Below are 14,042 nucleotides of genomic sequence, written 5' to 3'. Positions count from 1 at the left end.
TAACCATCACGTTTTGTTTCTTTTGTTTGTTTGTTGTTTAATGCCGCACTCAGCAATATTCCAGCTATGTGACGTCGGTCTGTAAATAATCGTGTCTGGACCAGACAATCCAGTGATTCGTTTTGTTCCCATAATATGTTCATGTTTTATTAATATGTTGCATATGACGTGTCATGTTAGGTTACCTCGTGGAGATATCTAGATAGACTTGGTCCTCAGGAACCCCATGATCGTCGTAATTCATCAGGTAGTGATATGCTAACTCACGCAGACACACACACACACACACACACACACACACACTCGCAGATACACACACACACGCAGATACATACACACACACACGCAGATACACACACACACACGCAGATACACACACACACGCACGCACGCACGCATACGTTTCCGTTCATCTGATTAGTACGTTATTTGTAGATTGCAGACAGACAGACAGACAGACAGACAGACAAATATATTCGGTACTCCAGGCCACCGGCCCATAATACAATGGAAATATACTGTATATATATTTGCATGCTGAATAGATTAAATAATGATTTACAGTTCAACACTGTGTTTCCGTTCGAATGGTCATGACTTGGAGGAGAAATTTACCTAAGCTTTTTATAATTTGTTCGTTTTCAGCTGACATAAGTCTTATAAAATTCTCAAAAGAGGGAGGGGTAACGAGACGTTTGGGAAAAGAGTTTCTTCTTGCTCTAGAATGATGGTCACAAATCATAAGAACATGGAATTCATCTTAATTGCAGTTACACCATGTTAATACGATTTAATCTTTTTTACCAAACATCGGCCAATGTTTAAACGCAGGAGGTGTAACACGAGGTGTATGCAAAGCCACCACTGTAAGTCCCTCAATATAGCGCTTGTGAAGGAGGGACATACACGAGTTACCCCCCTTCCTCAGTTTCCAATGTCTGCCATCATGAGTGGATGTCCTCGTCCCGTTGTCTTCATTGCTAGAGGAGTACCCCCCTCGGGCGCAGCCCGCCTGAGGGAGGTGTGTGACGTCATAGAGTGGGAGGGACCGGGGCGTATCCCACAGGACACGTTTGTTGAGAGGGTGGGACAATGTAAGCCTAACGCCGTGTTGATTCACCCCCCAGATCGTGTTGATCGTCAGTTGTTGGACTCTGCAGGTAGGTCACACAAAACAGCACAGGTGATAATATCACATCATAATTTAAGCATCGTCTTCAGTTAAATAGCTTACCCCCACCCAGGCCATTTGGACTGCAAGAACAGTCTCCGCGGTTAATAATAATGTTAGGGAAATATAATTTGTTGCTTGCGTCGATTTTAACAAGTGTAATCAGTTTTCTTCAGATGCAGGTCGAGAAGGGATTATGTTGTACCAGACGAGTTCTTGTACACGCTGTTCTGTCTGTACACGTATCAGCTGACGGACAGTAAACCCCGTAACTAGGTTAGTTGCAGAGATATCCTGATATTCAAACCCACACACGACCTTCTCCCGCCTTCGTGATCGAAGAATGTTGTTAGACGTTCTCCGCCGATGCTGTCTTACAACAAAGCATGTATTTTATATCGCGAACGTCCCGACATTTGCTTGAACCTGAGGCCATTCTCTTACCAGATATTGTGCATACAGATTCCCTTGTCGTGATGTGACTTGAAAGTAGAAAGTGAGTTAAATCACAAGGCCTCATTGTTACGTCAGTGAATGCTACTTAACTCCGTTATCATTCATGCAATCAGCAACGGTCAAACTGTAATAGAGACTTGACCAGACAAACCAGTGATGGACCCAAACCCCCCAAGACGGCGGGGTGCAACGATGCATTATCAGCCAGGTCACGCATTGTTGTCGGCTGATTATCAGTCGTCTGCTCTCACGACAAACAGGGGATAATGAAGACACAGTCAGTAGCGCAACGAGGTTTTGTTTGTTTGTTAGCTGTTTGACGCCGCATTCAGCAATATTCTGGCTTTATGACGGCGGTTTGTAAATAATACAGTCTGGACCAGACAATCCAGTCATGGATATCATGAGCATCGATCCACGCAATTGGCGAGCCTGACCACCCGATCCCATTAGTCGCCTTTTACGACAAGAATAGTCGCCTTTTACGGCAACCATAGGTTGCTGAAGAACTATTCTATCCCGGGTTTCACTCTAGGTTAATTCTAAATGTAAGCAAAATTAATTTTACGAGTGCGCGAAGCGCCTAAGCCTGCTAGAGGAATTTGAGGACATGCCCCTCAACCCCAACCCCCAGAAATGTTTCAAAATGAGATGCTGTTAAATTGTGCTACTTCCTACAATGAGGGACCGTTTATGTAAGATTCTGTTACAAATATTGGTAATTTATAATATATTTTTCATTGGTAATATATACACACCCACACACACACACACACATATGTGTGTGTTCTGTGTGTGTGTGTGTGTTCTGTGTGTGTGTGTGTGTGTGTGTGTGTGTGTGTGTGTGTGTGTGTGTGTGTGTGTGTGTGTGTGTTTCACCAATACATTTTCGACTTTCATTCAGGAAACAGCTATGATGACATATAACATTTAAATTTAAATATTAAAACGAATCGATAATATTCCTTTGAAGTGTTTTTACATGTTCATTCGTAGTATGTGGTGGTTATATTTTTTTCATATTTTTAACGCGAGCCTACCTATCCTTATAAAGAAAATAATAGTGAACACTTCCGTCCTTGAAAAAGGAATCGATTTTCTATAATGCACCCTGATGTCAATTTCAGGATATTACAGTTCAGAATATCATATTATGATACAAAAGTAACTAGTAGTCTACTTATCGGCTATTAGTTTGTCATACATCCGCATGGGGAGTCATGATAATCTAAAAAGCCTTTCCTTCTTCGTTGACCGTCTACCTCAACACGGGCCGCGGGTCAACAAAGGGACATAATTCTCACAACTTGATAAACCATCTACCACTAAGATCCTAAAGTGCGCAAAAATTCCGATTTTCAAGTCAGACAATAAATATCATGTTCAACCGTGTACAGTTTGAGTTAATACCTTACTTCCTAGATGGTAAATTGGGCTTTACTTATTTTATAACAAATTGCGCTTTTGTTCAGGTGTAAGCAATTCCTTTTCTGCTACCATGGTAGAAACTATACAATTATAGTACTGTCGGAAATGCTAGACAAAATGTTTTTTGCCCGTTAAAACAAGATAGAATGTTTCACAGACAGTTGATTGTGTAATATCGAGTAACTACCGATCTATGTAGTGTTTCAGTCACAAGGAGTCGAATCGACAATTTTACAGGAGATACTGTCACGCCAACCATGATTAGTTTGAAGGCGACCATGCAGGAATATCTGACATCTTGCAAAGTCGACTTTAGACCATCTGAATCGAATGTTCAATTCATGGAGAAACTTCGCATTAAGAGAGACACCAGTAAAGTACAAGAAAGATGTCCTGGCGGCACCACACGGTCACGTTGTCAGTTAGCCGTTGTAAGCCCAGTCACGTACGCCAGACATTGTAAACCCAAGCCTATGTGACTTAACTGGGCTGACAAGGTTTTGTGGCAAGACATGACCAAAACATTAAACTCATACATGTCAAATTAAAGAGTTGATCAACGCGGTCTTTGCTGGAATCACACCAAAGGTGTGGCGAATGACTGAAGATCATGTTCTTAAACTAGAACGTCAGTACCATCAACGTGACGTCGTGAACAGCCTTGTTGCACCAGTTATAATTCGCGTTGGTGACAGAACAAATTCAGAAATCATTACAAACAACAAAATGATTACGTCTTGATTAAAAAAAAACAATCTTCCAATACTCATCCCGTTTTATAGCTTTTAATTGTTCCATCATGATCATTTTCCAAGCAATTATAAAGCAGTACATATCTTATTTGTTACCCCGGTCAGAGCACATCTCAATAAAGTCCAATAACCGCAATATTTGAGACCACCCCCAACTCAGGTGAATTTGCACCTGTGAGAATGCACAGCCGGTGTGAGGTTATCACCTCGGAACAGGTGTCAGGTAATTAATGCAGGCAGTAGGCAGTTTACATGCATGACAACACACGAATATTTTCTCATTTAATCATCATTTCACCAGTAAAAGAACCTTTTCAGGCTAATCACAATGTCAGATAGAGTAGGCTAGATTAGCTAGATTTGCGTTATTTAGATATATGCTACTTTCACAGTCCTCTGATTCCTGTTTGTAAAAAGAAGCCAGAAAATCACTTTTCTAGCATTTCCGACAATACACTTGTTATGCTAATGGCATGATTAACAATAGACCTGTTGCACGGATCACTAATTACACAGTTGTGCTATCATTACAGACTGCATACAAATCAAACGACGCCGGGACCCGTGGAGATCCGGGGTAGAATAGGTCTTCAGCAACCCAATCGGCATGCTTGTCGTAAAAGGCGACAATGCTTGTCGTAAGAGGCGACTAACGGGATCGGGTGGTCAGGCTGGCTTACTTGGTTGATGCATGTCATCGTATCCCAACTGCATGGATCGATGCTCATCGTGTCAATCACTGGTTTGTCTGGTCCAGACTCGATTATTTACAGACCACTGTCATATAGCTGGAATATTGCTGAGTGTGGCGTTAACCAATAAACAAAAAAAATCTTAGGCATGTGACTTTGTTCGATATATGCCTCTGTTAACGCAGCAGTACAATTGGCATCAGGGCAGGTTGAGTGGATGTTGTGACTGTTAACCTTCTAGCGCCGGACAAGGAAGCTTGGCTTGTATATTACCAGGGAGCTGAGAAGGAAATTCGATATTATTATTATCATTATTCTGTACATGGTGTATATACTATCAATATCACGGGCTTCAGCACAGTTGTCATGGAGACGACACATGGCGTATGTATCACGGGGCGCTGTACAGTGTTACTGTGTGTGTTTCAGGTCCGCAGCTGAAGGTGGTAGGCACGATGTCCGTGGGTCTTGATCACGTTGATCTGGAAGAGTGCCGGCGTCGTGGCGTGGCTGTTGGCTACACCCCCAACGTCCTTACGTCGGCGGTGGCGGAACACGCAGTCGGCCTCATCCTGGGTGCTGCCAGAAAATACAAACCAGGTTTGTCATAGTCCCATCACATTTCATTTCCTTGCAAGATTGTGAGAAAAGTCCGACATGAAACGATTTGCATTATGGTGTATATTATCACACCAATCAAATCAGACAAAGGACTTATTCCAAGGAGTCTAGGTAGGTATACAATTTAAAGGTATATTTAAGAAAAAGAAGATACATTCAGTTTGTCTCTTCTCTTGACTATTTAACTCCACATCATGCAAGACCAATGACGATGGGGTAGAATAGGTCTTCAGCAACCCAAGCACGCAGTAAAAGGCGACAATGCTTGTCGTAAAGTGCGACTAACGGGATCGGGTGGTCAGGCTCGCTGACTTGGTTGATGCATGTCATCTTCTCCCATTTGCGATGCTCATGGTGTCAATCACTGGATTGTCCGACTCGATTATTTACAGACCGCCGTCATATAGCTGGAATATTGCTTAGTGCGGCGTAAAACACCAAACAAACACATCATGCAAGTACGTTTCTGTAGGATTTGGTGGTTAACTTATTTCAAGGCCTCGTTTGATCTGAGTTGAGTTACGACATGACTGACGATTGTTGTTATAACAACTCTTGCAGGAATGAGGGCTATACATAGCAGCGTGTGGGGGACGCGCTGGGACAACGCCCTCTGGATGGCTGGGAAGGAGATCGGAGGTTCTGTCGTGGGAATAGTTGGGCTTGGCAGAATTGGAATCGCTGTGGCAAAGCGGCTGAAGTCATTTGACCCTGCCCGTATCATCTACTGTGGAAGCGGTCCAAAGGATGATGCCAAGCAGGTTGGTGCCGAGTTCGTCCCATTTGAAGAGCTCCTCAAACACGCAGATTTCGTTATTGCAACTTGCTCTATCAACGAGGGAAATAAAGGTCTTTTCAACAAGGGCGTTTTTGACAAGATGAAGACATCGTCCATCTTTGTGAACGTTTCTCGCGGGGTCTTAGTAAACCAGGAAGACCTCCACAAGGCGCTGACCACTGGGGTCATTGGTGGTGCTGCCCTTGACGTCACTTCCCCCGAGCCACTTCCGGCGGACCACCCCCTGCTGAGTCTTGACAACTGCCTTGTGATTCCCCATCTGGGCAGCGCTACAGACACCACAAGAAACCGGATGTGTAATCTCACTGTCAGCAATATCCTAGCTGGTTTGAAAGGAGAAACACTTCCGTCATCGGCGTTATAAGAAGAGTTGTGTACCGCAGTCTTATCACCACATGGAGCCCTCTATATTCAGTGGTCAATAAATTTAATAAACACCGACGAATCATATGACCTTATTGGTGACACCAAAGATCAGTGACTATCGTAAACGTACCGGCATATTGTAAATACAGATAGAATGGACGTGTTGAGAACAAGCCTAAAGAAACGCCTTAACTGTAATTTGGAATAAAACGACAACAGTAAAATGGAATGGCCTTTGTTGTATTTCCCAATACTCTGATCATCGTTCCATATAGTGCTATCATTCACGTATGCAATGGTACAGTATCTGGGTGGTTCGTTACTAGGATACCACCTCCGTGATCGAATGGTAGAGCGTCCAACCGGAGAGCGGAAGGTCCGGGGTTCGATCCCCGACCGCGACATACCAAAGGACGTTAAAAGATGGTACTTGTTGTTACCTTGTCTGGCGCTCGGCATTAAGGGGCTACAACAAGGACTGGTATACTGTGTCTCAGTGGGGTATTCATGTTAAACTGCGACATGGTATACGTATCTCAGTGAGCTAGCACTATAAATCGGCATCAGTCCGGTCCAGCACACAGACACACAGACACACAGACACAGACACAGACACACACACAGACACACACACACACACACACACACACACACACCGGTTTAATTGCTTCACGATAGGTAAATTCAGAGTGGCATTACACAGTTTCAGTGTAAATTTTAGACGTAGATGTGAAAAAAGGGCCGTTGAAATGGGGATCTTTAAAAACTGCCAATTAGGAGAAATTGAGGATGAATATCATGTTTTATTAGTATGTGGTAAGTATGAACATCTTAGAGAAGATGATTAACAATAGGCACAAAAACAAGATGTTAATTATCAGTCTTATAAAATCCAAGAACTCTGCTGTTAACGTTTATTAGCCATATTGTTGAAACATATATATTCTGTCAGATGGTTTTTTATATATCATGTATATCACGTGACTAAACAGACTGAAAATGTCAAGTGTACAATGGGCCATGTGGCCTTAAATACCGAACAGAATATCTATAGAAAAACACATGTCTAATAAAAGTGAGAGTGAGTATGGTTTTACGCCGCTTTAAGCAATATTCCAGCAATATCACGGCGGGGACACCAATTGGGCTTCACACATTGTACCCATGTCGGGAATCGAACCCGGGTGTTCGGTGTGACGAGCGAACGCTTTAACCACTAGACTACCCGACCGCCCCGTCTAATGAAGGACAACTTTAAACAGAACATTACTCATTACACGGTACTTATGTGCAATTCCAGTTTAATGACCATGATCCTCCATTTCACATGAGTAATGAGTCAATGGTTATGTCTGGTTGAAAACACGAGTAGAGTATCTGCCCGGGAAGCTGAAGGTGGGTGATTCGATCGTCTTGCGCGTTACACCAAAAGACGTCAAAAGATTGTACTTGTTACACAGCCTGGCGCTTGGCATTAGGGGATAAAACATGGACTGGTCGGCTCGGAGTCAGGATATTGTGTCTGAATTTGGTATCCGTGATAAACTGTGTCATGGTGCCTCGGTGGCTAGCACCATAACATTGGCAATAATCTGGACTCGCACACGCGCGCACACACACCTCTAGCCCCTTTCGTACAGTATAGGGGAGCTTAGCGTCTCATGTTTACATGCAACATGTTATTGACGAGTAGAAAATCAAAACAGTTCTCCTTGTGATATGATACAGCTTCCATCATTTCACCTCAGCACACATTAACGCATCAGTGACCAAAATGGTGTCCGATGCAAGTCCCTATTTACGCGCGTACTATAGCTTCCCGCGATGTTTGCAGGTGAACAACTGACCTGCCGCTGCCCGTGGGGCACGAAACACTCACCGTATATGGAAATGGTTTTGTCACTTTCAATTAAGATATTGTGACTGTAATGTTATTGTAAGTAACATTCACATTCTTGCACCTGCACAAAGTTAGCCACACAGCAGCATTTTTGCATTTACAAGACTGATTATTCTGTTTATTATCCTAAGCATAATGCTCATAATATTGCGATTCCAGTATTACTTTGAAAATGTCCACGACGCATGTTATGTCTGCATATCGCATAACTAATCTGTAACGAAATGTGTAGAATCTTAAGCTGCGGTCTATGACACTGAAGGTCAAACTGAATGCCCATGTCAAATGTGATTTTAATTTTATAATATAAAAGTGTGGGATATGACATTGTGCCCATATATTTGAAAGTGAATTTGAATAGGAACGTTATTATTTATATTACTGTTGCATCTGGATATGTATTTCTGAAATATACAAATTGGAATGTTGTAATACGTGTGTGTGTTTCGTGTCCTCAAGATCACTGTGTGTTATATGGAATGTGACCACATAAAACTGGAATGAGCTGGAGAATATAGATGTGTTGATTACAATAGATTTCTCATTTGGATGGGACTTCCGTCACCTTAAGTACCTACAACTACAACTATAAAGCTATTTCTTCGTTGAATACCACATTTTAAGCCAAGATCTTTTCAGTTTGACTTATTGATAATATACATGTTGCTAGGTGTTCCCAAAGTCTGAACACAGTCTATATCATCTGGTATCAAGCTTTCCATAAGGTTTGAAATGTAATCACTGTAAGTCAATTGAGGTGTGTCATTGTTTGCAGAGGCACAGGAACGTTATTATGACCATTGTTGATTCTACACTTCCCTGCCCCGCACGTATGACACCTGATATATTGCATGGAGTGGGATGGTGTCTGTGACGTATACATGTATGTGATCGTGTGCCACCACAGCAAAGTTGCCGAGAGATAAGTTCGTCTGTAGTTTATAACCAAACGAAACTAATAAAACAAATTCAGAATTGATGGTTGTTTCCTTCGTCACAACAATCGAGGAAACAACCGATCTTATCTGTTCGGTCCATGTTCCAGATTCCACCTATCACCAAATCACCTATCAATGAATTATATATTTCATATTTTTATTACTTTAGTGATTATTTAATTCATTGTGAGTCCCGTGACCTTATCATGGTTTACTTAGCTTTGCCGTTGACTAGGTTTGTGTGACTGTTCACCAAATGGAGCATGAAAGTGTAGTTGTATCATCAGTAATTGTTTTGTTGTTTCCAACTCAAATCCTATCTTACAAATCACAACGCATATATTTACCAAAAACATATATTATCCATGTTGTTTTACATAAGCATATTTACAAGACGTTTTCAAATAATTCATAGAAGGCACACGTGCAACAAAATTTCACATAACCTAACTTTCACATTTAACGAAATGCAGATATAATTGTAGGCGAAGTGCCAACATGATAACCGCTAACGCCCTAACTAGGGTCTAAACGTATTGATACCTTCCTTATAATAGGCAGTATCTTGTATAAAAAAGTTTATAAACAGATAACAAAAGGTTATTAAATATGATCGAGCGTGTGTGTGTGTGTGTGTGCGTGTGTGTGTGTGCGTGTGTATGCGTGTTTGTGTGTATGCGTGCGTCCTACCGATCTCGTGGTACAGATCTACCATTTTCGGGCAATTGGAAAACATGAATTATTAAAAGCGAAAGGCAACCTGCATTATAATTGTTTACGACTGGAAAGGGTTTTGTGTTATTCTGGTGATTTTCAATTACAGTTATATTTTCATGTATACAATCAGCTATAAACACGTCGACATCGTCAACTACAACTACTACATGGTACCACCTGTACGAACACCACGTACAGCTGCCCACTCCCATAATATCAGATTTTATAGATGCACGTGGTACAAGTGCAGAGTAAATAGAAAAGACACAGAACCACTCTCCTGACATTTACATACCGTGACAGCGTGATAATGACAAATGTTGAGTTTTGTTATTTCCATTATGAAGCATATTTACAAGACCTTTCATCGTTTCGCAATTCTTTAAATTCAAACCATTTTGGTACATCGTTATCCTGAACGAAATGGTACAAAAAAACGTTTGTTTGCTAAAATATTAAGAAATATTTATAAACTAAATGGGAGCGACAAACTCTTTTCACAATCAAAATACATACTTGTAACAGGAGACGTAATTCAAAGTTAACATGTAAATTTTATCAGTTTCAACGAAATCAGTAATTTCACTGGATTTTCTGGTCCATTGATCACTCGGTTGTCTGGTGTGTTTACAGACCCCGTCGCATGGCAGGAGTACTTACTTAACTATGCAAATTGTGTAAATGGCAGGTGTTATCAGTAGGCCAGGACAGGACATTGCTACCATCTTCGTGATTATTCCCTTGCATTGGCGTTTTATATTGTTTAACACGCACTTATAAGTATTCCAGCTATATAGCGGTGATCTGTAAATAATCAGGTTTGGACCTGACAATCAAAAATGATTGACAGAAAGATTATCGATTTACCCATTTGGGATACAATGACTGCATCAACGACGTCAGCGAGTCTGACCTCCCGTTCCTGTTAGTTGCCACTTACGACAATCCTGGGTCCATTTCTAAAATTGATGTCCACGGATGTTTTATGAAATGAACATGGACAAGTAGATAAGAATGAAATACACATAATGTACTATCAAGCTCAGAAAGTCAGAAAGCCCTGGGATGAAACTTGTAATAAAGAGAAAACAAACTGTTTAGTAAATGATTTATGAATGTTCACAGCAAAGATCGCCATATATGGGTTCAGTGTGCGATCTGGCCGATTGGGTTTAACGCCGAATTGTACAGTATTTCAGGTTTGTGTGGGAGGACATCACAGAGTGCAACATGTCTTGGGAGAGTGCAGGAGGAGTGCTGAGTGCACTACGTCATCGCTTGCCTCAGCTCGCTGTCAGCCTGCTCCTCCGCACCACCATGTCGGAGTGGGTCAAAATATAACACAAACACAAAGTCCTTTTGCCAGTAGTAACTCGATAACGCTCGATATCGCATATTCATTAAGCAGAAAAAAGTCTCCCACTGCAGGTGAAATACCGAATTCAGTAACTAAAACTGAGGTATATCTTTTCATGCTGGACGACTCATTCTCCTGTAGAGGAGCAACGAACGTTTTGATGGAATATAAGCCGCAAGTATAATCACACTATTCATTATTTTATTTAAAGGATGTACCTTACCCATCGTCTTTAAATTTGGTAGACCAATGGTGATATTTAGTTGCCAGTCAAATGTTTCCAGCACAAGGACTTTCACATTGAATTTATTTGCTGTACTAATCTGATCAGGATGCATGGACGCACAGCTCTTAATAGGGAACTGTATTCAGTTATTTCACTCCATGCACTGTTGCTTTTGGTATCGCTTCTTTTCGTGCAAATCCAAGGGTATTTGATAAGTCCCCAACACGCTTTATACAATGTTTTCCACAGTTTAAAGCCAATGTTCAATATTACTCATTAAGTGTAATACTACCTTTTGCATCATTGAGTGTGCATACATCTCTCCGGTGTGGCATGACGTTCATCATCTATTGATAACTTATCATTACCTCGCACAGTACTTATATTGGTCCACTGTGGGTAACATGTTTCATCACAGAGAACAACTTCAAGTTGTCGCTTTGAATTATCAGTAGAACGAAGCAGTTGACAAGACTGTGCATTCGTTATTCCCCGGGATGTGACAGTCATCAGGACAGTATAATAGAAATGCCAAATACAACACTGGAATGTTTTGTCCTGTGAATAGTATAGACGCCATTGACCTCACACACCCAATGGTTTTTGGCTGATGTCTCTGGTGCTCAGTTTCAAAGACAATTCCTTGATATCTCACAGCAACTGACAAACGTAGTAAGTCTGTTTTCGCGTTTCATGCATACTATCAGATTAGACGTATCCTTGCAGAAATAAGTGCACCAGTACCACAGGATCAAGCATGCAATGCATCAAATAATCCTTATAATCAGCGGGCATATGAACGTATTTATGGTGAATTCGCTATTTCTACAAATACAGATTGGCGTCAGCAGGGAGTTAACCATGGCCTAGGTATTCCATACAGTGGCACACGCTCTGTAAAAGAAGTCAGCCATTATATACTGAAAAGGGACACACTTCGACAGGACTTTGCGCTCTGGATTAAAGCGTGGATATATGACGTTAAGAACTTTAAGGGTGGTGTTGCGTTCACTGTCCGAAAGATTGAGCAACCACAAGAACATCGTATATAAATTAGAGGTATTTACTCATCCTGGTATTGATTGACTTAATGACTCAATCAGAAGTTATGTATAGACTCCTGTTGGAGTGAAACACATACAAATATCATTGGCGTAGGTACAGCATTTGATGCACAAAGGCAGTTTGCTGTAAACGTAGAGCATGCTATTTCGTCGCCTGTTGATCTACCTCCGACTATCAAACTATATCAAGATGTACTACAGTATAGTGGTTCTAAAGTAGACAGTGTTGTTTTAAATAGGTCCGTATATGTCACCAAGTAACATGGAAAATAAGACTGGACAAGTGGCAGGTTATAATAATAAAATTGTAATTGCTACTGATAAACAAACACTTGGTATCGATTAAGATCTTATCGCCACCCTAACAACTCAGCAAAGCACATATGAAACAGGATTAGTCAAACCACAGTCCTCCACTGTAATTGAACCGCGTTCAGTAATTCAGCCAAACACAGCAGTAATATCTCAACCACGGCCTGTAACATTGAACAACCTCCACATATTGTAACCTAAAACCAACAACATTTCGATGAAAAACCTGGACTTATGGAAGGTGCAATCACAACAGGTTTTTCTCATGATTTGGACTCTATAAAGCAGCTCTATAAAACATCACTTCAATTGCTACAATCACCGCCCATAAGTTGTTTCGTAGCCAAGTAGCAGTTTTAGCTTATAAATTTAAGAGCCAGGGTACAATACGTCCTGATATACCAAGTGCAGATGCAGCATTTCCTGCAAGCTCTCCCAGAGCGTCTCCTAATGGCTTCAAATGCTCTTACATATACTTACAAAACCCTTATTACTTGATTTAGGCGTTGGAGCAGAACTACCATAACCTGTAGCACTACCAGTTAATGTAAGAACCAAAGAACAAAAGTCTACTGAAATCATCCTCTGCCAGTGTGAGTTTTCTTTTCTGATGTTTCCATCTTTGTTATCTCATTACTTTTGTTGTTTTTGCATGTACATATATATATATATATGCTCTCTGCATCCTAGCATTCATTGACTTGATGGAGTAAGCATATACTCTGAAGCCTTGTGTTCCTCATAATACAGAAGTTGACATCCATAAATTCTCTCATTTATGCCCGAAGTTGGTCTAAAACAAGATCATCGACCCGGTTACCTGTTTAATTTCATGTCGAATCTTAAGCATGCAGAAGAAGATCATTAATACAGATCACTTAGGACATAAGTATCTGTAACACGGGTCTTAAAGGCAAGGGCTATTAAAGTGTTCAGTATGGTGTCAAGATATTCCTGAAAGTGACAAGTGCTAACTGAGTTCACCCTAAGCTCACATTACGGAATAAAATATATTCAGTCATTTTATAAATGTAAGTTGTTTGCTCTTATGATTGACAGGTATATCTATGTGCGGAGTTAACAGACCAGAAAATCAAGTGACACGACAGTGCAGTTACTGATTTTGTTGAAGCTAATAAATAAATAACTCAGTGGAAATTGGATTCGTGACCATTATAAAAACAAACTCTTGTGAAGTCAGCTTGCTTTATTAAGATCTCATCATAAAAATTTCAAATTCTCA

The 14,042-nt window shown here is 41.0% G+C and overlaps 1 protein-coding gene across 1 annotated transcript; it reads left to right on the top strand.

Moving 5' to 3' along the window:
- The first annotated feature begins 916 nt into the window (after positions 1-916).
- LOC139465483 (glyoxylate reductase/hydroxypyruvate reductase-like) lies at positions 917-6,493 on the top strand. Its single transcript, XM_071247203.1, has 3 exons — positions 917-1,160; positions 4,929-5,099; positions 5,682-6,493. The coding sequence occupies exons 1-3, from the start codon at positions 935-937 to the stop codon at positions 6,281-6,283; spliced, it is 999 nt and encodes a 332-aa protein (XP_071103304.1). The 5' UTR covers positions 917-934; the 3' UTR covers positions 6,284-6,493.
- Positions 6,494-14,042: the final 7,549 nt, after the last annotated feature.

The sequence above is a fragment of the Haliotis cracherodii genome, unplaced genomic scaffold (assembly GCF_022045235.1).
Source record: "Haliotis cracherodii isolate W230 unplaced genomic scaffold, xgHalCrac1.p SCAF_18, whole genome shotgun sequence".
NCBI lineage: Eukaryota > Metazoa > Mollusca > Gastropoda > Lepetellida > Haliotidae > Haliotis > Haliotis cracherodii.
The sequence above is the reverse complement of the archived record's forward strand: the minus strand, read 5'-3'. Positions and strand labels throughout refer to the sequence as shown.

Excerpts from the sequence above, each read along its gene's own strand:
- LOC139465483 (XM_071247203.1), top strand. The coding sequence starts at position 935 with ATGTCTGCCATCATGAGTGGATGTCCTCGTCCCGTTGTCTTCATTGCT. Across the intron at positions 1,161-4,928 it reads TCAGTTGTTGGACTCTGCAG|GTCCGCAGCTGAAGGTGGTA; the intron begins GTAGGTCACACA and ends TGTGTGTTTCAG. Across the intron at positions 5,100-5,681 it reads TGCCAGAAAATACAAACCAG|GAATGAGGGCTATACATAGC; the intron begins GTTTGTCATAGT and ends CAACTCTTGCAG.